A 24,809-nucleotide genomic window follows, 5' to 3' on the forward strand; every position below is an offset into this window, starting at 1 on the left:
CCGGCACTCTACTCACCTCCACCACCAACACCAAGACCGAAACCCCCGCTAAGCATCCGGTGTATGTGCTACTAGTCTAAGACGGACCCGTTTAGTATACATAAAGCATATACATACACACCTTCGTGCTGTACCTCGCTCCTCCATGCCATGCAGGCCCCCGCGCGACGAGGCCACGGGCGGGCGGCGTCAGGCCATGAACGTCGTCAGGGCATCGTCCGCCGCTCGACAAAGGGCCCGCTCGATGCCGAAGACGTGATCGTGGACGAGTATGCCCTCTCCCGCGCCCATTGCCCTGCGAAGAAGCTCCCACGACGACGACCTCGTGCTTACACGGCAATACAGCCCCCTGGCCGCCCCTCCAACACGTCCTGATGCTGCCCCGCAACCTCCTCCTCCACAGCAACAGCAACACAATGTACCCCCGGCCCGTGCCATTGACGACATGCCCTCCAAGGACTTCAGCTTCATGCAAGACCCCCAGGCCTATCACGTCCTGCCCGTCACAAACGTTCCGCCGCCCTTCCTCAACGCTCCACATGCCCCTCCTGTCTCGTCGCCCATAGACTCGCTCCTCTACTCGGGCCACTATCGCCTTGCTGCCATTGCTGCCGCCCGCAACCTGGTCTCCGCTGCCCCGGGCGACCACGACACCCTCTTCCACCTTGTTCATGTGCGTCTAGCATGTCTCTGTCTGCTGCAGGAGCATGCCCTCGCCGCCCAGGAGTCAAAGGTCCTGGGTGATTTGGCCAGTGCCTTCTACCGACACCCCCTCACAAATGCTCATCTCGTACCTTGGGAGCTGCGGCTCTTGGTCGTCCGATTGGCTGCCCTGGGCTATGGCGAGTGGCGCAAGGGTATCATGGGTTATTACGAGCTTGCGCGTGAATGCAGAGAAAACATTGTCAGGGGCCCAGAGTCTGAAAAAAAGCTATGGAGATCGCGGTTGCGTGACTGTGGCATCCGCGTTGCAAATGTCTTGGTGGAAATGGGCGACCTCGAGGGAGCTGGCCGGCACTTATCCACGCTGGCAGCCGACGAGGAGCAGACGAGAGAAATCGCCCTCATGGAAACGCTGGTCTGGCTCCGCGTGGGCCACGTGCAGGCCGCCCGTCGCTGTCTGGCCCGAGCCTCGGAAGCTTCCCCAGATGAGCTCATCGACGGCACCCTCAATGCCCTCCTCGAGCTCGCAAACTCTGATTACCAGGCTGCCGTAACATCGCTTCAGGCCCTTCGTGAAAAATTCTCAGACGACGCGATGGTGGCCCAGAACCTGGCCGTGTGTCTACTCTACACTGGACGTATCTCGGATGCAAAGAACATCCTGAACGACTTGGTTGACACCAGCCCGCCATTCCATTCCCTGATACTGAACCTGAGCACCGTCTTTGAACTTTGTACAGAGCGGAACCGCGACAAAAAACTGGCCCTGGCTGAAAAGCTCGCCAGTCGGAAAGAAGGCGCTGGTGGCGTAGGCTGGGAACTCACTAACGCTGAGTTCAAATTGTAGTAGTATAGCGAGTGATCTGGATACCCCCAATAAAACATTAGATCGAACACATCTTGATATCAATCGCCGCTCTTCCGCGTGTATCCTCGTTCCGCTATTTGCTTGGTCTTCGCAAGTCCAGAATATCTGATAGCTTCACATTGCCCTTTGCTCCCCAACCCGCAGTCCCTTGAGCCACGTCGGGTCGAACATGAACGTACCATCCCCAAGCACGTCTGTCCAGTTCTTCTTTGCTTAATATGCTTGCCCAGGACTGATACAACAGTTCCAGTGCCCCTAGCAACAAACCCAGGTTTCGTTTCTTTTCCGCTGCCGTAGCATCCGCACTTTTCTTCATCTTGGCTTTTGTTTTGGTCGGCGCATCGCCTTCTTGCTTGATCCCATCTTCTGGTAGCTTCTCAAATGCCTTCAAAAGATACAGTCTAGGTCTCTCGGCTGGATAAATCGGCAGATTTTCCCGTCCGCTCGTGGAGTGCGTCGAACCACCCGGCTGGTTGGCCTTCTTCAACTCATCTAGATCAATAGCCCACAGCGCAGTCTCCTTCGCTCTTTCCTCACCTGCTGTGTCGGTGAAAGACTTGGCTGTTCGCTGGGTCCCGTAGCCTTCGTCCTCCCACTCGTATCCCCACCGCTTCATGACCCGTATCTCGCGCGTCATGATGCGCATAACCGGCTGTCCCTCACCCCACCCTTCTTCTTCCGCAGGCCGCCCCTTGTCCAACCCAATGTGCACAGCTTTCGTCTTGCTATTCATAGATGTGACTGCTTGGGCGAGACTCAACCTACTCGAGATTGGCTGCTCAGGCATCGTATACTTTATCAACGTGACAGCAAATGCAAGTAACAAAGGTGCGCGATTGGTATATAGCACCGTCGCCTTCAACACCTCTTCGTTCGTCTCTGCTTCTGGCAGTGCAAGCTCCGCCTCAAGCTCCGCGCCACTCAGTGGCTGGCCAAACGTGGCTTTCGACTTCGCCTTCTTGACTGGCAACGGCGCAGATGCCATTGTAGCGCCATCTTGATCTGCGGCCGTCCGTTTCTTGGAGACTCGTTTCGCGGCATTGAGACATTGTCGTGCTGCTCTCTCATCCCCAAAAATGTCCTTGAGCGTTGCGAAATCGGCTTTTGATATGTCTAGAGCGCTGGTACCGTGCGTTTGGCGTTAGTGGGGTGTTGAAACGCGGTGTTGCGCTGTCACGTGCTTACGTGTTGAGTCTCGCTGCTTGCAGATCGGGCACCTTGCCCATGGCCTGCTTGAGAGGGACTTTGGCCTCTTGGTTGAGGAAGCGAAGGAGAGCAGGGATATCCTGTGTAGAAGCCATGGCGGGCGCTTTGCTCTACCAGTCTGTCTTGTTTGTCTGTGTTGCGATGGGCATGACGTTATGGGATGGCAGTCCGGGATCTTGAAAGTTACCGGCTGTCGGGATGGACGCGCTAGTTTGCATCTCTCATGGTCCTGTCGCAAGCTCAACCTTGACACTTGCACACTCATCCCTCGACACCCCATGTCGCACTACCCCTACTCAATCTCAGTTGAATCCCAATCATGGCTTTCAAGTTCTCTCTCGGCAGCGCGAAAGCCAACAAGGCGCAATTAAATTCAAAGGCCAAAGAAGATGAAGAGGCAAAGGCACGGGAAGAGAAGAATGCCCTCGACAAGGTCATGGCAGATTTCGAGGCCGAGCATGGGGGCGAGAAAAGCGTACTGGGCGAGTCGGAGCGCGACCAGGAGGCCGACAATGTATTCGTTCCAACTGGAAGTAAGAGGCACTTTACAGGCAGACAGAGGACCATGAAAAGCGGCCCTGGTACACTCGACGCTGAGCCTCTCGACGGCTACCCAAGGCCTGGAGTCACTCCGGGGCGTCCTGCACAACAAATGCCGTCGCGATTTGGTGTGTCGGCACCTACCGGCCCTGCTGCGTTGCATGGCCCAAAGCCGACCGAGAATGTGTTTACGACCGTCGTAGCAAAAGCATCCAACCTCCCGCCTGCCATTGATCCACGCCGGGTAGAAGAACTCTTTGCCGATTTCCCATCACTGAAAATTACAAGAGTCGAGAAGATACCACCGCAGGGCCCGTCACCCAAAGGCCGGCCGTCTGCAACAATGAAGGTCATATTCGACAAGGATGCGAGTGCGCGCGACTTGGACGATGCTATGAATAAACTCAACGACAAAAAGTATCTAGGCAAGGGTTACTATCTACACTTGGATAGATATCTGGGCGGCCGCTCGGCAGATACAGCACAGCGCACAGAGCCATTTGGTGCACGATGGCAGGCGCCTGAGATCCCAAAGGGTTTTGCACCACCCCCCGATCTAGGTGGTGGTGGCGGTGGGAGAGATAGACCTCGCGAAGACACCGAGCAACTCATTGTCACCGCCAACCAGCCCCCAGACATTGCGACGCTAAGACTAGTGCACCAGACCATAGAGGGCGTGATACTAGGCGGTGTGGAGTTTGAGGCTGCATTGATGAACGATGCGCAAATACAAGAAGAAGAACGCTTCGCTTGGCTCTATGACCAAAAGCATCCTGTGAACCGCTATTACCGATGGCGCTTACACCAGATTGTCTGTGACAGTCCGAACCCAGAGATTTTTGAGCGCCAGGGTGACTGGCGCGGGCCTCTAGATCCCCTTGCCGACGAGTTTGCCGACCACTTGGGCGCATTTGATTCAGAAGATGACATGATGGATAGTGATGATGAAGAGGAGAAGGAGAAGCCACAGTACAAGCCTCTTCCAGTTGGAGATAATTATCCTGGACGGGTTGATAATGGACACGGCATCATGAGTCCGCGGTCAAGAGCTATGCTTCTATGGTTGCTCACATCCCTTCCGCCTGGTAGCATTGTCGCCGATGACATTGCTGCCATTTCAAATTTTGCAGTCGAACACGCTGGACAGGGCATGGACGAAGTGGTGCACATTCTTGTCTCAAACATCATACACCCCTTTCAGCTCACTGATACCAATCCGAGGAACAGGCCAGCTGATGCAGACACAAAAGACGATCTTCGCCGACCTGATACCCGACAGGTGACGCTGAATGCTTTGCGCATTATTTCAGATGTACTTCTTGTCACTGCAAAAGAGTCTGGAGTGTCGTACAAATATCGTCTTGCGATAGCTACAGAGCTTGTGGGCCGCAAAGTGTTTGAACATCTTGAGCAGTTACCTTCGCAGCTGGAAATGGGTCGGATGACTGAGAGAAGCTACCGGGATGAAGTCAACGTCATTCTCAAGGTATGGCAGGAAGAGCATTTGTTCGACGAGTCGACGCTCAGCCATCTTGACGAGGCGTTTAACGCGCGCGAGAGGCAGAAGGAGGAGGAGGAACAGGCAAGGCGATTAGCAGAAAAGAGGAAACGGAAGAGCAATGTAGTCCGTAAAGCGGTTAGCACTGGCGGTGAAGATGGAGACGAGGATGAGAAGATGCATGTCGATGACGAGACACGCAACGATGGCACCGAGGGTGACATGGATCAAGGATCGGGCATGGAAGCAGAAGAAGTGCCCATGGCTACAGACGCGGTTGAACCCGCCCTTGCACAATCTGAGGCCGACGTGATTCCCGGGGAGACGGCGGTAGCAAGGGCTCGCCGGTTGCGGCCGAGGGCAGAGGACATGTTTGCCCTGGATGAGGACGAGTGAGGGGCGGAGTAGAGGCCTGGGGATGTCATGAGACGGCTGTCCATGGGGGGTTGAAGGGTGTTGAATTGATTGATTGTTTGTGTGTGTATATACTTAGAACAATCGGTGGCGCGAGGGCCGTGGTGATATACTTGGAGTGTAGAATAGCGGGCCTGCAGAAGCAACACAGGCGCCATGCCGCTAGCACAACGCACCCCACCCTGGATCGCCGTTCAGCATGACCCCTGATTCGATATGCTTGGTGAACATATGGTGATCGCACAGAGATGTCGTGGAGGCGCGTGAATTTGATGGCGTTTTCCAAGATAGCTGGCGGTGGCAACATGATTGGCCCAAGGGGGCACCCGTGGAGCGCCGTGAACATGGTGGGACCGCCCGCTACGGAAGCTCTCCGCCTAAACCAACAACACAGACACTTGGAGTTGCTACCTCACACCGCCTCGCCGCCCTTTTTCGCCTACTTACTCGCGCAGCTGCCCCTCCGGCAGCGGCTTACGTCCGCAGGGATATTTTCTCCCTCCATTCATTCTCTGCCAAGACCAGCGCTCTTCCGCTGCCATCTCCGCAGCTTCACGCCGCCCAGTCCTCCACCACCACCACTTGCTCTCCCTCTCCCGCCGCCCTCGCTGTTCCCCCCCTCCTCCTTCCCCCCACACGCCCGCTGTCCACCATGCCGACCTTTTTGGGCCTGGCGGTCTCGATACACGCCGATTCCAACCCGCTGCCCGAGTATTCCATCCAGAAGCAATCAAAGTACCACCGTATCACGTCGTATATCCCCGTGCCCCCAGCAAAGATCCCCCCCGGCGCCACCAAGCCTGAGCAGTCGTCTTTTGCAATCTCCATCACCCTGCTCACTCCAGGTCTGCACGTCCCATACTCGACCCCGAAGCCCACGCCCGAAGAACCCAACCCCAAGCCCAAGATTGTGGGTGGCCTGCCCGGCCAAACTGGTGAGCGGGGCAAGTACAGTCCCACGATAGCCCCGTACAAGCCCCTCACCACCTCGCCAAACGAGACCATCGCCGCGTACATTTACTTTGACGGAAGGGCAAAGGAGGAGGTTGCGACTCTGCTGCGTCGCGGCGAGGAGACGTGGGTCAATTCACGGTGGGTCAGCGTACCAGAGTCGGAAGGTGGGGGACTCGCCGAACGCGAGTTTCTCTTCCGCGAGGTCGGGCTCGAGCGATGGCTCAATGGCCTTGATCTCGAAGGCAAGGATAAAGACGTGGCTGCAAAGATTGAGCGGAGAAAGCAACGCCTGGAGAAGAAGCGGGCAAAGCGGAGAGAAGCCTTGAACAGTAGCGATGAAGAAGACAAGAAGCCCTCCACCAACGGCGTGCTGCGCTACAGCGAAAGCCAGGACGCGCCTGTCGAAACACTCTCTGGCAACGACGAATTCTTCACCACCGACTCTGATTCTGAAGACGAGCCCCCTATGCCCGAAGCCGCAGGACAAATCAAGGTTGCCTTGTTCCGTGTTTTAGCATCCGGAGAGATCAAGCGTGGCGAGTACTCACCGCAATTCGACGCACACGACGACGACGAACAGAACGGCGGAGAGGGTGACGATGTCGACCACACTACAAGTTTTGCGAAGCCAAAGACACTGGATCCCAAGTCCATCAGCACCCAGACTGTGACTGGTATAGATCCTCCGGACAAGCCCTACGCCGTCTTCACCTTCTTGTACCGCGGAGAGCGTAAGTTGCAAAATTCATAGATAAGAGTGAATATACTAACCCCGAACAGGCCAGTTGCGCAAGATGGGAATTCTGACCAGCAAGGAGCCGCCCAAGGTCACTTCGCCAGCCGCCAAGCGAAAGTCAGGAACACTCGACTTTGGCAGCCTCAAGCCCCTCAACGCAGATGCTGGAACAAAGAACTTTGGCGGCTACCGGGAAACATCCCCAAAATCCAAGAAAAAGAATCAAGACGCCATGGACAGTGACGCAGATGATGAAGACGATGTCAAGCTGGAAGATGTGGATGACGACAAAGATGTCATTGACAAGGGCCTGCTATCGCCAGAAGATGCTTTAAAACAGGGCGAACTTGCAGAGGGTGTGCGTAAGATCAAGGTATGTTATCTAGTTGTAAGATTCGGTACGCAATGCTGACACTGCACAGCTCAAACGTCAACACTCTGCCGAGCCGGTGGGTCGTCCCGCAGGTGCTTCAATTTCAGACGCCTCCGGATCTCCTCTATCTGGCACACCAGCGCCCGATGCTTCCTCTTCAAACGATGCCTCGAACTCCGCACCTGCAAACTCGTCAGAAAATAATTCCTCGAACCCCCTCGCATCGCCCTTTAAGAAGCAACGCGCCTCATTACCGGGATTTGATGAGAGTGTCCGCAAGAGCCTCGGCCAAGCGTTAATGGGCGCCCAGAAAGAGCGAGGGAACTCTGATGGCAACATTCCTACTATTGAATCCAAGATGGAAGAAGACGAAGAGTTGTAGACATTGGGGAAACATTCGACGTCCCAGCATGCATTTGGGCGGTGCAACGACTTGTTATCATATTTTGTCTCTGACCTGTTTGCGTTTTACGCCATGACGTTTTGTAGCCACGCGACATTACGAACCCCCCCAATGGATACCGGCCGAGCGTCCATTTCATCCAAAGTGCGCATCATCTTGGATCGGAAAAGAAAATCCGAACTGAGACGCGGGCCTGTGGTGGTTGGGATGTTTGAATATCCAATTCTATTTGGCGGGAAATATTTTTTCTTCTTTTACGGATCGGTAGGTAAACACTTGTACACGAGGAATGGGCTTTTTGTTTCTTATGTTTTGATGCCTCGGCTTCTTAGCGAAGACAGATGTGTGACGGCATTAGTAACGGTAGATGAAATGAGTATGAGAAATCGATGTGATGACAACACTGATATATTTTTGTATTCTGGGTGCGTGATTTCATGTATCCAAATAATATTTTTTCTTCCCATTTTTGGCGATAAACGTTATGTACTAGTAGGTTGCCATCCAGCAATATCTAACAGGCTACCAATTGCCTTTACATGTTGCTTGTCTCCATTTTTTCCTTGCAACTCGATATTCTGTACACCTTTGCCTAACCCTTGGTCTCGCTGCAGTAACAACGCACCCCACCCTGCTCCTTTTGCACCTAGATAATCCTTGTCCAGATCATCGCCTACATGGAGTTTTTCAAAGTCGCTCACTTGTAGACCTTTTCCCTGCGCATCAAAGCTGCTTGATACGACGTCACGAAGCATTTCCTCTGCAAGAGAGAAAATCACAGGGTGCGGTTTTTCGACGCTGGCGTCATAGGATAGGAGTACAAAATCAACATCTTGATCTCGTGCAATCGTATTTACTTGTTTTGTGCTGTTGTTGCTATTGCTGTACCGGAGAGATGCCACGTCCAAGCCAAACGAGGATAAGATGGACGGAATGCGATTGTCGGAGTTTGTGATTATGCCCACGATGGTCGTGTCCCATGGCCATGAGGATGAGCGCTGCTGTTTTGCATTGCGCAATATGCTAAACAACGAGTTGACGTCGTCGAATACTCTGTATCCCTTGCTTGACGAGTAGTGTTCAAGGAGTTCGCTGGTGAGTTTCTGGGAAACTGTCTGGCCTTGTTGCAGGAATGGGGCAAAAGTGTCTTTGATAATGGTTTCCCACCATTTTTCGGGGCTGAGACCTACGGTAGATTTGCCGTAGTTTGGGTATTTTTGAGACGTGGTTTTGAATGCAGATTTGAAGCTTGAGGCTAGGCTTTGGGTAGAGGGAATCTGGATCCCGTGACGGGATGCTGCTTGTGCGTAGGCGGTTGGGATGGGAGTACTAGGGGTGAAGAGGGTATCGAAGGCGTCGAGGCAGAGGAGAAGGTTCTTTCGTTTATAGGGCGGCATGATAAAAATTAATTGAATAGACTCGCTGTATAAAAGCCGGTTCTCTAATCTTGGTAAGCATGCAAGACTGGTGATCCAGACCTTGTAGTGCGGTCGTGGAGTGAGGACATGGACGAAACGGGTTAGGTCAGGGTCCTCCCTCCCTCGCGTTGCACTGCGATGCGGACACGATCACCTCGGCGACCATCCCTCAACTTTGAACAATCACAACTCTCAACTCCAGTCGCTCGTTCCCCCAATTCGCAATACAGCACCTTCACCATGGCACCCGAGGCGAACAAGAACAAGTACTCCGTACTTTTGCCCACATACAATGAGCGCCGCAACCTCCCCATCATAACATGGCTGCTCAACAAGACATTCACCGAGAAGTACGTTGCTGCCATTCCTCCTCGTTTCTTGCACTCCTGGCTCTTACTAACTCTGTCTCGCAGCAACCTCGATTGGGAACTTATCATTGTCGACGACGGCTCTCCAGACGGCACCCAAGAAGTCGCCGCCCAGCTCCAAAAAGTCTACTCCCCCGAACGCATCCAGATCCGCGCACGCGCAGGCAAATTGGGCCTCGGCACAGCTTACGTTCACGGCCTACAATTCGCAACCGGCAACTTTGTCATCATCATGGACGCGGATTTCTCTCACCACCCCAAGTTCATCGCGCCCATGATTGCGCTCCAGAAGACGAAGAACTACGACATTGTTACCGGAACACGGTATGCAGGCAACGGCGGTGTATACGGCTGGGATCTTAAGCGCAAGTTTGTTAGCAGGGGTGCGAATCTGTTCGCGGATACTGTCCTCAGACCCGGCGTCAGCGATCTCACGGGCTCCTTCAGGCTGTACAAGAAGGAGATTCTGCAAAAGGTTATCCGGAGCACAGAGAGCAAAGGATATACATTCCAGATGGAGATGATGGTACGCGCAAAGGCTATGGGCTGCACGGTTGGCGAGGTTCCGATTTCGTTTGTTGATCGTCTTTACGGCGAGAGCAAGCTCGGTGGAGATGAGATTGTAGAATATGCCAAGGGCGTGTTGAACCTGTGGCTGAAGGTCTAGAAGGGGCAGGGAAAGGTTGATTGGCGTTGAGTAACGTGGGATGGGTCTCAAGATATCCTAGGCTGAACTGGACTGGACTGGACTGGGTGAGAGATATGACGCTACCCTTGAATCTTTCTTTTTCTTTGTGTGTCTTGATATAAACTTTTAAATGATAATCTTCTCATCACCCTAAGCTTCATCTTGTACAGCACATGCGAGTCTCCCACCATTCTCTAACATACAAACAAAAAAAACTTTTGGACCAAATCCCACATCAATTCTAGCACAACCAACCTGAATCCTTCGTTAGAAAACAGCCATGCCCATACTCCACTACACTCCCGTCACTCCCTCCACAAGCCCCAACGCCCGAATCACCTCACCAAACTGCAACAACTCTTTCCTCACCACCTCACACGCCTTCCTCTTCTCTTGCATTTCTCCCCTCAAAACATCAACCGTCGCACTGAGTCCCTGCATCGTCTGTAGCACCCCCAGCGCCGTGTCCAAAGTCTTCATGTGCAAAGTCGTGGCAGCAACGGCTTCTTGCACCACGGCGTGGAAGAGGTCGCCCGTGCTGATTGCTAAGGGGGAAATGGAGCGATGAATCCGTTGATACGGGGGTAACGGGGTAGTTGCTCGGCTTGAGCTGCAGGAGCTGGAGGTAGTTGGTGATGATGGGGTGGAAGTGGTGGAACACGAGTCGTACGACGTGTGCCTGTTCTTGTGCATTCTGCGGGTGCAGCTGGTGTCTGATGCCTCTTCGTCACGCCATGATGGCGGGTCGTGTGGGTAGCGAGGAGGTTCGAGAATGAGCGACTCGTCGGATTCGTTGGTGCTGGGGGGAACACTGCATGTCATCTTTCGGTACCTGAAGAAGAGGGGGCCGCGTTTGAAGGTGTGGCGGAGGAGGCTGTCTTGCGCCATTTGGTGAGCTGGTTTGCGGGTAGTTGGGGGGGCAATTGAGGTGTTGGGTGATTATTTGGTGTAGTGGGGGTAGGCAAAGTAAAATGAAGTGGATTGTAAGGTATGGAGATTGTAGGTAGCGGATCAAGTGATGTGGTGGTGGGTTGATAGCGCTGGCGTTGAGAGGCTAAGCTGTCTTACATATACTTGAATAAGACACTCTTTGTAGGGCACTTCAGGTCTCAGCTGCAGATTGACATGAAATTGGAGTAGTAGATTTCATCGCTCTCAGTGTTCAGAGTTCGACCCGTGACTCAGGGCTTGGAGGCTTCATGGACTCAGAAATGTTAATTTCAGACATTTCCATAAGCGGTGTTAGTGAAGAGTGAAAAACCAGCGACTTTTTGTTTTGACATGAAGGAGGGTATTGGATACCTCTTTGAATCAATGATCGACCCTTGATTTAGACGACACGACAAAGCTGTGAAGCCATGGAGAAGTGTTCACGGCTTCCCGATCTCAGGGAGATGCTGAGAACCGAGGAGTAAAGCTTAGACCCACTAGACATTGGGGGCGCCACGGTACCGTATAAGAAGACCGAGGTTCCGAGATGATTATTCCAAAGCATGACAATGGAGTCGATTGATAGTACAAGTAGGTACCTATGCTTTAGTACACCGATGTCCTAGCAAAGAAAGTTCATACTGCGAGCCAGAACTTTGTTTTCGATAATTCTCCTTGAGTGTATAAAGACCGCAGTGGCGATTTCCGCATGCAGACTAAAAATTAAGTATTAACAATATCCGACATAAAACACTCTGAATGATAGACGCTAGATGTCTGCCTAGGCTAGGTTGTGGTTGTGGTCAGTAACAAATCCTTCCAAAAGCCCTTTACCATCTAGCGAGGTGAGTCATAGTTACATCCGCGGAAGACTAGAAGAAACGTTAGCTAGTGTTACCGGAGCGTATCCCAAAAGGTAGTGATCGTACAAGTGGGTCGCGCCATGGATTGATTCCGCGGAGCGGTGTAGATGCGAACATCCAGCCATATGATCCGAGGCAGGGATATTAGGCTGGAGGATTTCCAGATAGGGCGCATTGTAGTGGGGCAGAGCCGCAAAAGCTTGTAGGTAGATTCACAGTGTAGCTTATACACCCCTGTTCAAGTGGGGGATGTACTTAGTCTCCCATGACCCCACCTAGGATCTCCCCCGTCTTGCAACTTGATACAACCTATTCTTCAAACATGCTAGATTGGTATTGGTAAATCAACTTATTACAGAGGACTGCTTGGCGACAAACCATTGGTCTATAATGAAGCCCGCGCTGAACCAGAAAGGGTTTTCTACACTAAGTGTTTACGCATTGTCCATTCCCCTCTACGGTTACGTCATTGACACTGTTTTAACAAGCTATTTTTGACTATTTGATCCATACGACTCGTATGGTTGGCTATATTACATTCCTTTCGAAGGTGTTGAGTAGGGAAATTTAGTCGAAAGTTTTGATAATCAACTTGTCTGGCAACTGGTAGTAAGACTATTGGATATTGTGATCCTCACTCGCATACAATTTGCAAATCAAGGTTCTCTGGTGTCTCTGAAGAATGTGATATTGATTGATGAGGAAATAAACAAAAAAAGTTCAAAATACCGCCTATTCCACTCGAAGCAGTATGAATGCCAAGTTAGACGCCTTTTTAGAAAACCAACTCTAATGAAACTTTTTTCCCAAGTTTCCCATGCGCGAAAAACAATCCAAAAAACCAATGACCCATATACCTAAGAAATTATAGAAAAAAGGAAAATTCATCTACGAGTCGAAAATAGCACCATAAGCTGGAATGCCTCGGGCTTCCATATCATACACAATCTTGGTTGTGAACTTCTTGTTGCTGATCACACAAACAGCTTCAGCTCCACTCTCTTTCCATAGCTGGTACGCGATCAAGGACATATTGGGCTTTCCTTGCGTTCTCGTGTTCCAGATGACTGCTTGTGAATCTGTAGCTTTGACGCTGTCCACAATCTTTTGACCAAATGTCTGTTCAGGGTTTGGCGCAGTCCACAGGATACGACAAGGTACTTTCTGAGCGAGGATGACAGCTAGGCAAGGTCCGATACCTGATCCTGTTGCGACAAGGACGACTGACTTGAAGAGTGTGGCTATGCGGAGAACACCGCAAGTCGGGATACCACGGACGTAGATATGGGTCGGTGCGCGCTCAATTGTGCGGCCTGTAAAGTCACCTGCGCGGCTCACAATAAGTGAGAATCCATTGCCTTCGGGATTGGTAATGGTGGCAAAGCCGTGCCAGTCGATCAAGGGACGTTCTGCAAGTCTGACAGCAGTCCCGACAACAGGAGTCGTGTAATCGAACCAAAGCCGGATAGCATGGTTTGAGAGAACCTCGGAGCGGACGGGTACTTTGCGTAGATGCAGCCATGGGAAGATGATGGCTGCTGTCGCGACGGAGAGAAGCCAAATACCTGGGGAGCGCAAATAGGCGGTTGCGATCGGCAGCTCGGGATTAAGGTCCTTGGTTGCAAGGAATGTAAGTGTCCAGAGCAATGCGAGACAAGTCCAACCACCGAATCGATGGGTCATCTCCCATAGATTGTGGTATTTGGCGCGGAAGGTTGGGTGCGAAGTCGATCCAATGGCGAGCAAGATGAGAAGCGCAAGCCACGATACTACGACCGGAGCTACCGAGATTCGACGCATGTATGCCGGCTGTGCCAAATCCACGGTACCGTCAATGGTGAATATAAAATGCCACATTATGGCTGCCATTGCACATCCGCTGTGGATACCACCAATGTGGAAGATTCGAGCGCACTGGCGTCGTATAGCTAGAGGAAAGAAGGTCTGTATATTGAGAATTACAGTCAGTCATCATTTCATAAGTCCATGATATACAGCGATTGCTTACCGGAACAGAGCAAAAAACGGTAAAAAGAAGGTTGACGACTGGCTCCGAGCGCATGAGGACAGCTACGACAAGATTGGCAGCTGTGGCTAGAGACAAGTTGGCGAGAATGTCCCTGTTTTGTCCAATCCTGCGGTGCAGAAGAAATACAGCCACCCCGATGTTCGCCAGTATGACGACAGACAGGAAGCGGCGGTAAAGAATAAGTCCGCGATGTCGAACCCAGCGTAGACCGTGGTAACTGTTCTTCGGCGGCAGGGCTTCTGGTAGCTTTTCAGCCAGATCCACTGAAGAGCTGGTTCCCTCAGAATCGCCGCTAGTAATGATGACAGCCATCTTCTCTGGATCCTTGAGAGAGGCAGTGGAAGATCCACCAGAAGAGTAGGTCTCCACATTGACACTGACTGTGTTCGGCTTGAGAGTTTCTGTGGGCTTCTCGCTCTTGGGTGTGTGGCTAGGCTGGGCAGAAGCGAGTTCTCTGAGAATTTTTCGATCGACTTTGCCGTTATTTGTAAGTGGTATGGAGTCGACCTTGACCCATTTCTCTGGAACAGAGTAATAAGGTAGATGCTTCTGGGTGAAAATTTTGAGAGCTTCTTCGTCAACTGAACCCTCTGTGGCATAAAAAGCACAGAGCGCATTCTCGACGAGCAGTGCTGCACCTCGTCTCACGTTTTGGAACGACTAATTCCGTTAGCAATCTCATAAAATGTTCAAAATAGGGGCTATTCACCTCAACGACGGCTGTGATTCCATCAAGTTCAACACGAAAACCCTTGATCTTTACTTGGTCATCTTCACGACCGAGCATATCAAGCGAACCATCTTCGTTCCACCGTGCGATATCACCGGTGTTGAACATTCGTGATCTGCGCTGTGTAAGTACAATGTGATACGAAAGATAGTCCATGAAACATACCCATCATTGACGAATTTGTCATGCTTGTAACGACGAGCAGTAAGTTCAGGCAAATTGATATAGCCTCGAGTCACACCAGCTCCACCAACCCACATGGTTCCCTTTTCTCCCACAAGAACCGGTTGCTCGTCTGCGTCGAGAAGGTAACATGTCGTGTTGGGCAATGGCTTTCCAATGGACAAAAACTGGCCTGGGGTATGTCGATGTGCTGAATTAAGAATGGTAATCTCCGTTGGCCCACAAATGTTGTAGAAGCATGCATTTTCAGCCCACTCATCAGCCAGTCTAATTAACCGTTAAAATCGTTCGTAGATAGCTTCGAAGAAAGAAAACTCACGCTTTTGGGCAAGGCTCACCGCCTGTCACGACATATTTGATGTTTGGAAAAGCCTGTCGACGGTACTTTGACAGGATGGATGGGGTGGAAATAAGTGTATCCACCTATGGCTCGGTTAGTAGGTGATTGGTCAGATTTGGTGGCTAAACGGAAGCGCTTACCTCACGGAGCGTAGCTGTCCAGTCTGACCCCCGCAAGTATAGGGTACCACCATTCATAAGACATGCCAGTATTTCCCATGCACCTGGTTACTTGTTAGGTAATTTTCTTGGAAATTTTCTTGGAAATTTTCTATGGAGCTTACCCATGTCGAATGCAATGTTGAGTACTTGTGCAACTTTGGACCCCACGGTAATGTCAAGTCGCGCTGGGTTTAACAACAAAGCGTTTGTGACATTTGAATGCGCAACGTCGACACCCTTGGGTGTACCAGTACTGCCTAAATAGAGATGGTAAGCAATGATTGGCTTGTATAGTGCGTTAACTTACCGGATGTGTAAATCGCATATGCACCATCATGGCGGGAAACTGGGACTGATGGGCGTGTCGAGGGAAAGGAGGCAGCAACGTTCGCTTCCAAAGCGACAATCACTGCACCTTGTTTGGCAACCTTTTGTGTTCGTTCGAAAAATTTGGGAAGGCATAGAATGAAAGTTGCACCAGAGTCGGAAAGGATGTGTGTCAGTGCAACCTCTGATGCCACTCCACCATCGACTGGTACATATTGACATCCTGATTTCAGAATGGCAAAGATACCAACCAGCATCTCAAACGAGCGTTGCACAACAAGGCATACTCGTTGTCTCGGCTTCAATCCTGCATGGATGAGACGATTGGCGAGTTGGTTTGCTGCTTCATCCAATTGCTGGTATGTCAGTGATTTACCACCAAAGGTTGCGGCGACCGTATGTGGATGAGTTTCAGCAATTCTTTCGAATGCCTCATGAACCACGGAATGTGGGACTGGGACAGTTGGTCCTTGACCAAAGCTAGATATCCGTCTGCGATCCTCCTCAGGGAGGCATGACATTGCCTCAAAGCAATTGTTCGTCTTCATGTTGAGAAATTAATGAATTAGAATAGAGGAATAGAGAGTTCTCATGCTATTGAAATCTTCATGTTGTTGCCAGCGCCCTCCCTTTTGTATTAACGGGAGGGGACGTTTCAGACACGGCAAGTAGAATCGGAGCATGATCCTACTCGTATACACCTGTGGGTGGCAATACCTTGGATCCACAAGGGATTTCCATGTGATCATGCTATATGACGCAAAATTTGACCGTAAATTGCCAGGTGAGGACTGCACTGAAGTTTCTGGGGTGTGTTATCGAGACACTATGAAAATGTCTTGGACAGTTAATATCAGGCGAACGTTCTCGGACGACCTCCACCAGGGCGGATTCGTGCTATACGCCGGTTTCGTGCTATACGCCGGTTCAATGTCAAGAAAAAGTTAGGAACCTGCGGATTGGTGGCTGAAAGTAGCAAAGAGTCTACAATCAGGACGCCAAACACAAAACGAAACTGATGCGGGGCCACTAAACAACCTTCACAAGGACGGACTGCGTATGCACAATGCTCTGAGCCACTGCAATGGTGCGGTTTGAGTGACATGACTGGATGTTCCTAGAGGTAGCTTCAGCCGTTATTCAGGTGGCAATTTACAGATGCGTGTTCCTAAGGCAGGCCTTGTTTTACTCCGTGAGGAGGACCCGAAGCTAAGGTTACCTTCCGGTTAGGATGTGACAGCCGAAATGTTACAGGGGGAACCATGTACCCACTTACGTCAAGTGGGGTGCATACCTGCAATGGGGTCTAAGCGAGGCCATGTGCGGCTGCACCCTGAAACTAAATCGCTGGGGCTTTCGTGGCCCTGCCCCTAATTACGAACGCTCGATCTGTCAATGCGTTAGTGATGGTCGTCTTACGGACCATGGATATAATACCATACAGTACCATCTATCCGGTCGGATCCGATCGTCGTGAGATGGCATGCTAAGCGATTGCCTCGGTTTTGCTGGCCGGTTAATCGCGTAGCCCCGAAGCATGAGCGGACTTGCTACTTGCAGAACTCTCTTAAATAAAGGGGGTGGGGGTCCAGGGGCGGAGAGCGGCGGTAGAAACCATATCAGGTTGACTTGTAAATATGGAGTTGGGTAGCAGGGGACGGCCTTGGACGAATCATGCAGCAGAAATGCTTTTTTAGTGTGGGCAATAGATGAAACTGGCCGCGTGGTATATGAAACCAGCCAAGTACCTCAAAAAAAAAACGGGTAATGCATACGGCTACGCCCACGCAGCTGTGGGCTGGTGATTTTGTGCAGTACCAAGCATGGCACCTATAGAGGTGGAGCCGGGCTGGACCACGTGGGGACTAGAAGTCAATCTCACTGTAATTTTGATCCTTAGCCAAGTTTGATCTGCCTACTTAGTTATGCTCTCTCAAAGAGCCACAGTGTTTAGTATAAATCCAACTCCGTGAACCATGATTGCCCAATGATACAAGAAAGAAGGATTCTTGATAACTTGGAAAATTTCTTATCGTCTCAACGGTTAAAAAAACAAAATCCAAGTACAGACCAAGCGCCACATTTTGCTAAACGAATCCGAAACTCACGTTAACGACCGAACCAACTAGAAGCCATGAGCCTCTCGAACGCAGAATCGCCGAGTCTGATTGTGACCATCAAGGATGAAGGTATCGCCATTCTGGAACTGAACAGACCGAAAAAGAGGAATGCATTGTGTCAGGCTTTGATGAATGAGCTGATTGCGGCGTTGCGTCAAATTGATCGCAACCCCACGATCTTCGCTGCCGTCTTGACCAGCTCTGGCCCATTCTGTGGTATGTTGAGATCGGTCCTTGTACAGAGAGATGCGTGGGTATTGACACGATGATCAGCTGGCGCAGATCTAACTGAACTGGCGAAGCTTACGACAGCTGAGGCGTAAGTATACCCAAGTATGGAGCGGAAAAGGAGCTTCCGTTGACCTATCATTCCGTCGGTAGGACCCGTGTGGGATGGCTCAAAGACCTCGATGAAGCATTCTCAAGTTTTCGGAAGCCTATTCTGGCAGTCGTGAGGGGCTTTGCAGTGAGCCGGTTATCCCCCACGTCACTTAACAGGCATGCTGACAGCCCCTACTAGTTAGGCGGTGGCTTTGAACTCGCACTTATGGTAAGGACAAATTGCCCCGTGCATTCCACCAATGCCCGATTGGCTTGATAGCGATTCTGAGTAATCGCTTACTGTTGGAGTCGTGTGCTTTGGAGCGGGCGCTAATGACGTGCAGTGTGACATGGTTTACGCAACAGCAGATGCGCGATTTGGTTTCCCAGAAATCACCCTTGGCACGATACTGGGAGCGGGTGGCACGCAAAGGTGAGAGCGAATTACGTCTTCTGGCTGACATGTATTGACCTCATTCAGACTCACCAAGACGATTGGAAAGCAGAAGGTATGTTCCCAATTCGTAGGCCAGGCAATATCATGCTAGCATTTTCCTTCTGTTGAGCAGCGTTCGTATTAACTCACTAGGCAATGGAACTTATATTAACCGGTGCAACCACCTCGGCAACGGAGATGGAGCGTCTAGGCGTTGTGAATAGGGCTGTTCCCAACGGAGAAGACGTATTGGAGGTGGCAACGGCAATGGCACGGACTATTGCATCGTTTTCAGCGCCAGCAATTGGCCTAGCTAAACAAGCTGTTTTAGCAGGTGAGAATTGTCTGTACGCCCGTATCCCCAGGCTAGGAAGTTGACAGAAAGCAGCGGAGACGACAACCTTGAAGACAGGGTTAGAGATTGAGCGTGCATTGTACTACAGCAGCTTCTCGCTTGAGGATTGCCGGGAAGGGGTGGCGGCTTTCAAGGAGAAACGAAAAGCAAATGTCCAACACCGTTAAATGGTAGGGGTAATGGAAAGCTCGGAGTAAATCGTTTGTTGGAACCCCCGATTCGGGCCTTTTAGGCGTACTAGGCTTTTTGTGATAATACGTCCGCGCCATAAATTAATAAGGTCTTTATCGAAGCCCCGCCACGCGGACAAATTATATGCGGGGGAGCTAAGCGCTCCGACAGGTACCATGAGACTGGCTTGGCAGTGATATGTGGCTGTGTTATCCCTTCCGGCTCGTTGCCAAGGGTTTGTATTTTAGGCTGCACGTTGCAACATCCGATGCCAAGATATCACGATCCACCCTTGCTGAATTGCGCACGAGGTGTCTGACAGCTGTAGTCAGACGCGGATGCGCCCGTCGGGACATGGTTTGGAAGCGAGATGTGTTGATGCTCAGATCCGCCTTGGCCTGTCTCCCAGAGCTGACGACTGTTCCACATCACCATCAAGCCAGCAACGTTGTGAAATACGAAGAGTACAATATACAATGTGTGCACGAGGAACAATCAAGATGGAACCAGAGCCTCGGGCCATCCCACCGTTGTCAAGCCGGCGTTTATCGTAGTCTGGTGCACTAGCGGCGTATAGCTGAAGCGTTTCCAAGGATCAACCTAGTGTCCCTGCACAGTCACGACCACTGTGCATTGCTTCAAGAAGCATTGTATGGTAAACTGATTTACACTGATTTTACCAAGAACTAAACTATTGCAAGCTGTTTGCGAGGATGTAGACGATTCTGTGATATTCAACAGGCGTTCCTTGCAGTAAGATTGGAGACTGCCGTCTGTGAACAACGATTGAACAACAAAACCAAGCATGAAATCCACGCATAATCAACTTGTCTCGTTCTTCGTACAGACTATTATTACACAGTGTCAAAGATAACTGCGTCATCTGATATTGTTTGGTAAACTAGGATTGCAAGCAATGCGCATAAAATAATCGTTGCTATGCTTGAATTTTCCTATTTTTAGTAACCAGTAAGAAAATGCAAAAAACCAAATACAATAACAAGCCACTATGGATAGTACCGAGAGAAAGTCCAGCTTTGCTTCTACGTACTTCTAGCTACGTTAGCTGCTCTTACTCTTGGCTGAAACTATAATGGAATAGTTAATAATAATAATAATAATAATAATAATACTCTTGGCTGAAGTGAGTGAGATTTTAGTGCCCGTGTAGTACCGAGACGCTAGCTTAGAAAAACAAAGACCCAGACCGTCTCAGCATGGGCGCAACGTATGATTTGACGTGCTTGTATCTGTTTGGCGTATAATGGTTTATATTATTATTCTTTTTAAAGAATGACAGGCCACAACACAGCCTGCCAGGATGAGGCATAATAACAAAAGACTTCGCAAGGACCTACTTTATGAGAATAGAGATTCTTCAGGTTAGTCGGATTACGTATCTGTAGACCCTCTAGAACAGTCTAATTACAATGCTAAAGCTGTAATAATTACCTCAGTAGCGTGTTATAATACCGTGACTTCACCGTTGACTGGGAGTTGTGCGGATGGAAATTATACAGAGACGACCAGACATTCTTAGTATCAAAACTATCTAGGAAGGGCCTATCGCGGAACATGAAAACTACTTTGACAGAACTCAAGTATGTCTTTGGAAAGATTCATTTGAGTGTATGGGCCTTCTTATAACTCACATTGTCATAATTTCTATCGAAGTAGTCACATGATATAAAATAGATTGAGCATGGATGACTATGAGGGGTAACATTACTTCAAAAGTCTCAATGTGACAAGTCAGATGCTATAGCTTGCACAATTGCATTTATACTATGAGCTGTAGCCCTGATTTGTTGCGTTTGCCGAGGATAAAAAACCCCGGTATCAAAAGTGCCGATAATGCTTCTCTTAATACGGCCGAATAGTGTAGAAGCGAACGACGAAAACGTGAGTCGCTTAGCCAGCCTCATGCGCAAAACATATTGCATCAACTTGTGACTCTACTGGAGAGCTGACATATATCTTATCGAGCTAGTGACCACCATGAAGTTATGCTGGATTGAGGAGTCAGGGCTAGGTTATGAGTTTATCTTGTATAGTGATTAAGAAAACGAAAGTTGAAGAGAAAAGCAACAGGGAACGAAAAAGAGTTGGCATAAGTGAAGTTGAGCCATCATTGCCATGGCATGACAAATTCGATGTAGAAATGGTAGGCAGCAAGGCCATGTGGTTGCGGATGATTATTGATGGTGGAGGAGTGCTAGCAGTATGCAAAAGACATGCTGACTAAATCCTTGCCGACCTTAGCAGAACGCCTGCTGCAATCACCGGACAAACGCTAACCAGCTCACCCAACCCTGCAAACTCTGGTGGAATATGGAAATGCACAAAGGCACCGGTAGCAAGAAGGATAGCAAATATATTGTACACAAAACTCCAGCCGAAGTTGAAAGCAATCCGATGGGTTGATTTTCGGCTGACAGTTATCGCGATGAGAATGCCGGACAGACTCGGTCGCATGAGAACAATATCTGCGGCGGATTTAGCGACGTCAGTGCCTCCGTTCATATGTACGCCGATGGTGGCCTGGGCAAGAGCGACGGCGTCGTTAGTTCCATCGCCACAGAACATGACAACGGGCCCTCTCGCTTTCTTTTTCGGTCCGCGTGGGTCAAATGTGGCGAGGAGTTCCTTGATGTAAGATTGCTTGTCCGTCGGAGTGCAGCGGGATCGCACATTGGAATTGGGAATCTGCAGTTGAGATGCGACCGCTCTGACGGCACCATCATCATCGCCAGAGAGGACATGAACCGTTATCTGGTTTTGCTGCAGCTTGGTGATGGTAGAAAGAGTATCCGCTCGCAGAGAGTCCTCAAGGCCGAACACGGCAGCGAGGGAACCGTCCATTGTAAAGCAAAAGGCAGTGTAACCCTGAGATATAATGGACTGAACCAGTGGATCGTCCGAAAAGCCGAGCCATCTAGAATTACCTGCACGGAGAGTGCGACCTTCAAAAGCGCCTTCGACACCTCTGCCGACTATGTTCCTAGGGTCTGATACTGGCATGGCTATGATTCCTTTTGCTTTAAGGTGACTTGCAACTGAAAGAGAAACCGGATGTTTGTTGCTCCCGATCAGGCCCAATAACAGAGATTTTGTACTAGGAGAAGTGTCGGGGTACTCTTCTTGAGCGATAGTAAGCTTACCCTGAGTCAGCGTCCTGGTTTTGTCGAAAACAACATGAGTGGTCTTGTACGCGATTTCGATAGCATCAGCAGATTTGAAAATAACGCCTCTCTCTGCGGCAACACCGGTTGCAACGACAATTACCATTGGGACAGCAAGACCAATAGCGCAGGGACAAGACACGATCAGTACTGCGATAGCATATGTAATGGCTTGAATAACAGCCTCAGACCCGGATCTGTTTTGAACGATGATGCCTATAGCAATCCAGATGCAGAACACAACGATTGTGATTGAGACAACAACAGGAACAAAGCAGGCTGCCACTTTGTCAGCAATCTCCTGAACTTTTGGCTTAGACAGCTTTGCTTCGTCGACCATTCCGGCAATAGTACTGATGGTGTTGTCATCAGGAATTCGGGTGAGCCGAACGGTTAGAACTCCTGATCCGTTAATAGATCCAGCAATGACAGACGAACCCTTGAACTTTTCGATAGGTCTTGATTCGCCAGTCATCATAGATTCATCAATCTCAGAAGAGCCAGAGATGACTGTCCCATCGGTCGGAATCCTGGAGTCGGGAGTTACTTTAAAAACATCGCCATACTGAAGTAGTCTGGCATCTATTTCCTTCTCAACCTCATCTCTATCCATGATGGTAGCAGTCGATGTTTGCAACGAGCGAATCGAAATGGATTCGACAGCCTTTTGCCGTGCCAACGCAGCAATATAGCGACCAATCATGATGAGCGTAACTAGCAATGTGCTAGTTTCAAAGAATTCACCGCTGGATAGTGGCTTGTGCGCAATGAGATAGCCGAACGCCACGACGGAGAAGATGTATGCGGCGCTGGTACTCAAAACGATAAGCAAATACATCTCAATTACTCTCGAGAAGATCAATGCTTTGAGCGCTTTAGGATAGAAAGGCCCAGCAACCACAAATTGAATCATGGTAGCGAGAGCAAGGGAGATAGAACCGAACAGGATCTTTCTATCTTCTTTATTTGGAAGTGGAGCCCACGCCAGTACTAAAACGGGAATGGTCAGGATAATGGATAACAAGGTCATGTATCCGACCTTGCGGACATGTTTAGCACTGGCGTCTAGGGTAGGATCGGCGCGAGGCGGGGCGAGTTGCAGACAGTAGGGCCAGCCCTTTTCGACAAGATCTCGCGAGCCGATGGTTTTGGCGTCAAAATTGACACGAACGGTCTTCTTGTCTACCACGTTCACGTCAATGACACCGTCTGGCCAATCGCCTTTGACAATATCGGCTGGATCACCACGACAAACGAGATCGAGGCTGGAACCTTGATGAGTGACGCGCTCGCACTTAAACTCGGTCGTTCTCTCGAGATGTTTAATTGCATCGGCAACGGAGGTAGAGCTGGTATCGAGGTCAAATTCCGCCCGCGAAAGGACCAGGCTAGTCTTCAAATTGGTGACTGCGGGAAGTGTTGCCAGATTACGGGATAATTTGGTTTCGCATCCAGTGCAAGTCATCCCCGAGATGCTGAGGATCACATGCTCCAATCCAGAAAAGCCCATTTCCAGGTCCATATTAAGGGTTGGGCTGGGCCTGACTTCCCTTTCCTGTGTTACTGTCTTCTTTTCATTGCAGCAGGCAGTAGCGCATACTGCCGGGAAAGATTTCTTGTCGTCACAACAAGTATCGGCGCATTTAGTGAGAGTATTAGCCACCGAAGGTTTTGTGGTTCCACAACAAGCACTGGTACAGGAGGTAGCGTTGATAGTGGAGCATCCTTTAGTGGACCTGGGGCGCGGCTTTGCAGTAGATATACATGCGTCCGCCTTAGACACACCGTCAAAATCGGCAGATGTACAACACGTGACTGAATCACCTAATTTCGCCTGATCACTCTCCAACGAAGATCGTCGCGGCGGCGTACAGCAAGAATCCTGGCCAAGAGTGAGCAGCGTGTGGCAGATACAGCCTAGCCCTTCCAGTTTGGACTGATACTGTTCGTAGGCCCCGCGGACGTGTTTCCGACACGCCTTGCCGTCCTTTCCTCCATCGCAATCCGAGGGTCGATCGGGTGTTCTGTTAGCTATAAAATGCATATATCAGTAGTGGAATGGTAGGGCATGGGATGGAGATTTACACTCAGCGGTACACTTGCGGAGAGCAAGTCGGTCGATACAGGATGAATCGCAACAAGGCAAAGATCTCCCCTCGCGGCAGTTGGAACGCTCTCGGCACTGTGGCTCAATGTTGGCAGGCTTAGAGCAGCAGGAGTCGCCCTCATTTGGAGTCTTTTCGGTTGCGCCAACAAAGGAATTGCCTTCTTTAGTATTCGAATGTTGGTGCGAAGATGAACAGCATTCGTCTCCGCAATTTTTGGTAGAGCTGGCCATAAAGTCGCTTTGGGACTCACAGCAACTATCTGCGCCTCTATCAACCAATGGCAGAGTTGGTATGCGCGCGACGGTAGGAGTGGCCTTGGGCGGGCCGCAACACCCAGAATCACAGATCATAGTGACCATAGAGATACTAAAAGGTTAATCACAAAACAAGATGTGTATCAAATGTCATAGAAGAGTGGAAGAGT

General features: G+C 50.4%; 10 protein-coding genes across 10 annotated transcripts; 5 read left to right on the top strand and 5 right to left on the bottom strand.

Annotated features, from left to right (window-relative positions):
* Window positions 1-150: 150 nt before the first annotated feature.
* COCCADRAFT_84394 (uncharacterized protein) lies at window positions 151-1,510 on the top strand (the record flags this gene model as incomplete). The annotated part of the gene is made up of 2 exons (XM_007709666.1): window positions 151-269; window positions 346-1,510. The coding sequence occupies 2 exons, from the start codon at window positions 151-153 to the stop codon at window positions 1,508-1,510; spliced, it is 1,284 nt and encodes a 427-aa protein (XP_007707856.1).
* Window positions 1,511-1,604: 94 nt separating this feature from the next.
* Window positions 1,605-2,832, bottom strand: COCCADRAFT_84598 (uncharacterized protein; the record flags this gene model as incomplete). Its single annotated transcript, XM_007709667.1, has 2 exons — window positions 1,605-2,652; window positions 2,717-2,832. The coding sequence occupies 2 exons, from the start codon at window positions 2,830-2,832 to the stop codon at window positions 1,605-1,607; spliced, it is 1,164 nt and encodes a 387-aa protein (XP_007707857.1).
* A 224-nt stretch (window positions 2,833-3,056) lies between these two features.
* Window positions 3,057-5,171, top strand: COCCADRAFT_84425 (uncharacterized protein; the record flags this gene model as incomplete). The annotated part of the gene is made up of 1 exon (XM_007709668.1): window positions 3,057-5,171. One exon carries the CDS (start codon window positions 3,057-3,059, stop codon window positions 5,169-5,171), a length of 2,115 nt encoding a protein of 704 aa, XP_007707858.1.
* A 670-nt stretch (window positions 5,172-5,841) lies between these two features.
* Window positions 5,842-7,634, top strand: COCCADRAFT_1268 (uncharacterized protein; the record flags this gene model as incomplete). The annotated part of the gene is made up of 3 exons (XM_007709584.1): window positions 5,842-6,874; window positions 6,924-7,252; window positions 7,302-7,634. The coding sequence occupies 3 exons, from the start codon at window positions 5,842-5,844 to the stop codon at window positions 7,632-7,634; spliced, it is 1,695 nt and encodes a 564-aa protein (XP_007707774.1).
* A 503-nt stretch (window positions 7,635-8,137) lies between these two features.
* On the bottom strand, window positions 8,138-9,052 carry COCCADRAFT_1269 (uncharacterized protein; the record flags this gene model as incomplete). The annotated part of the gene is made up of 1 exon (XM_007709585.1): window positions 8,138-9,052. One exon carries the CDS (start codon window positions 9,050-9,052, stop codon window positions 8,138-8,140), a length of 915 nt encoding a protein of 304 aa, XP_007707775.1.
* A 261-nt stretch (window positions 9,053-9,313) lies between these two features.
* Window positions 9,314-10,108, top strand: COCCADRAFT_84501 (glycosyltransferase family 2 protein; the record flags this gene model as incomplete). Its single annotated transcript, XM_007709669.1, has 2 exons — window positions 9,314-9,423; window positions 9,487-10,108. 2 exons carry the CDS (start codon window positions 9,314-9,316, stop codon window positions 10,106-10,108), a joined length of 732 nt encoding a protein of 243 aa, XP_007707859.1.
* A 315-nt stretch (window positions 10,109-10,423) lies between these two features.
* On the bottom strand, window positions 10,424-11,017 carry COCCADRAFT_22581 (uncharacterized protein; the record flags this gene model as incomplete). The annotated part of the gene is made up of 1 exon (XM_007709613.1): window positions 10,424-11,017. One exon carries the CDS (start codon window positions 11,015-11,017, stop codon window positions 10,424-10,426), a length of 594 nt encoding a protein of 197 aa, XP_007707803.1.
* A 1,793-nt stretch (window positions 11,018-12,810) lies between these two features.
* Window positions 12,811-16,240, bottom strand: COCCADRAFT_1271 (uncharacterized protein; the record flags this gene model as incomplete). The annotated part of the gene is made up of 8 exons (XM_007709586.1): window positions 12,811-13,866; window positions 13,931-14,611; window positions 14,661-14,796; window positions 14,847-15,131; window positions 15,184-15,287; window positions 15,345-15,427; window positions 15,488-15,622; window positions 15,673-16,240. The coding sequence occupies 8 exons, from the start codon at window positions 16,238-16,240 to the stop codon at window positions 12,811-12,813; spliced, it is 3,048 nt and encodes a 1,015-aa protein (XP_007707776.1).
* Window positions 16,241-17,826: 1,586 nt separating this feature from the next.
* Window positions 17,827-19,091, top strand: COCCADRAFT_32931 (uncharacterized protein; the record flags this gene model as incomplete). Its single annotated transcript, XM_007709631.1, has 8 exons — window positions 17,827-18,028; window positions 18,086-18,131; window positions 18,194-18,278; window positions 18,333-18,362; window positions 18,478-18,566; window positions 18,615-18,642; window positions 18,723-18,903; window positions 18,958-19,091. 8 exons carry the CDS (start codon window positions 17,827-17,829, stop codon window positions 19,089-19,091), a joined length of 795 nt encoding a protein of 264 aa, XP_007707821.1.
* Window positions 19,092-21,336: 2,245 nt separating this feature from the next.
* On the bottom strand, window positions 21,337-24,506 carry COCCADRAFT_32932 (uncharacterized protein; the record flags this gene model as incomplete). Its single annotated transcript, XM_007709632.1, has 2 exons — window positions 21,337-24,159; window positions 24,363-24,506. The coding sequence occupies 2 exons, from the start codon at window positions 24,504-24,506 to the stop codon at window positions 21,337-21,339; spliced, it is 2,967 nt and encodes a 988-aa protein (XP_007707822.1).
* Between the last annotated feature and the right edge of the window lie 303 nt (window positions 24,507-24,809).

This window comes from Bipolaris zeicola (genome assembly GCF_000523435.1).
Source record: "Bipolaris zeicola 26-R-13 unplaced genomic scaffold scaffold_10, whole genome shotgun sequence".
NCBI classification, from domain to species: Eukaryota; Fungi; Ascomycota; class Dothideomycetes; order Pleosporales; family Pleosporaceae; genus Bipolaris; species Bipolaris zeicola.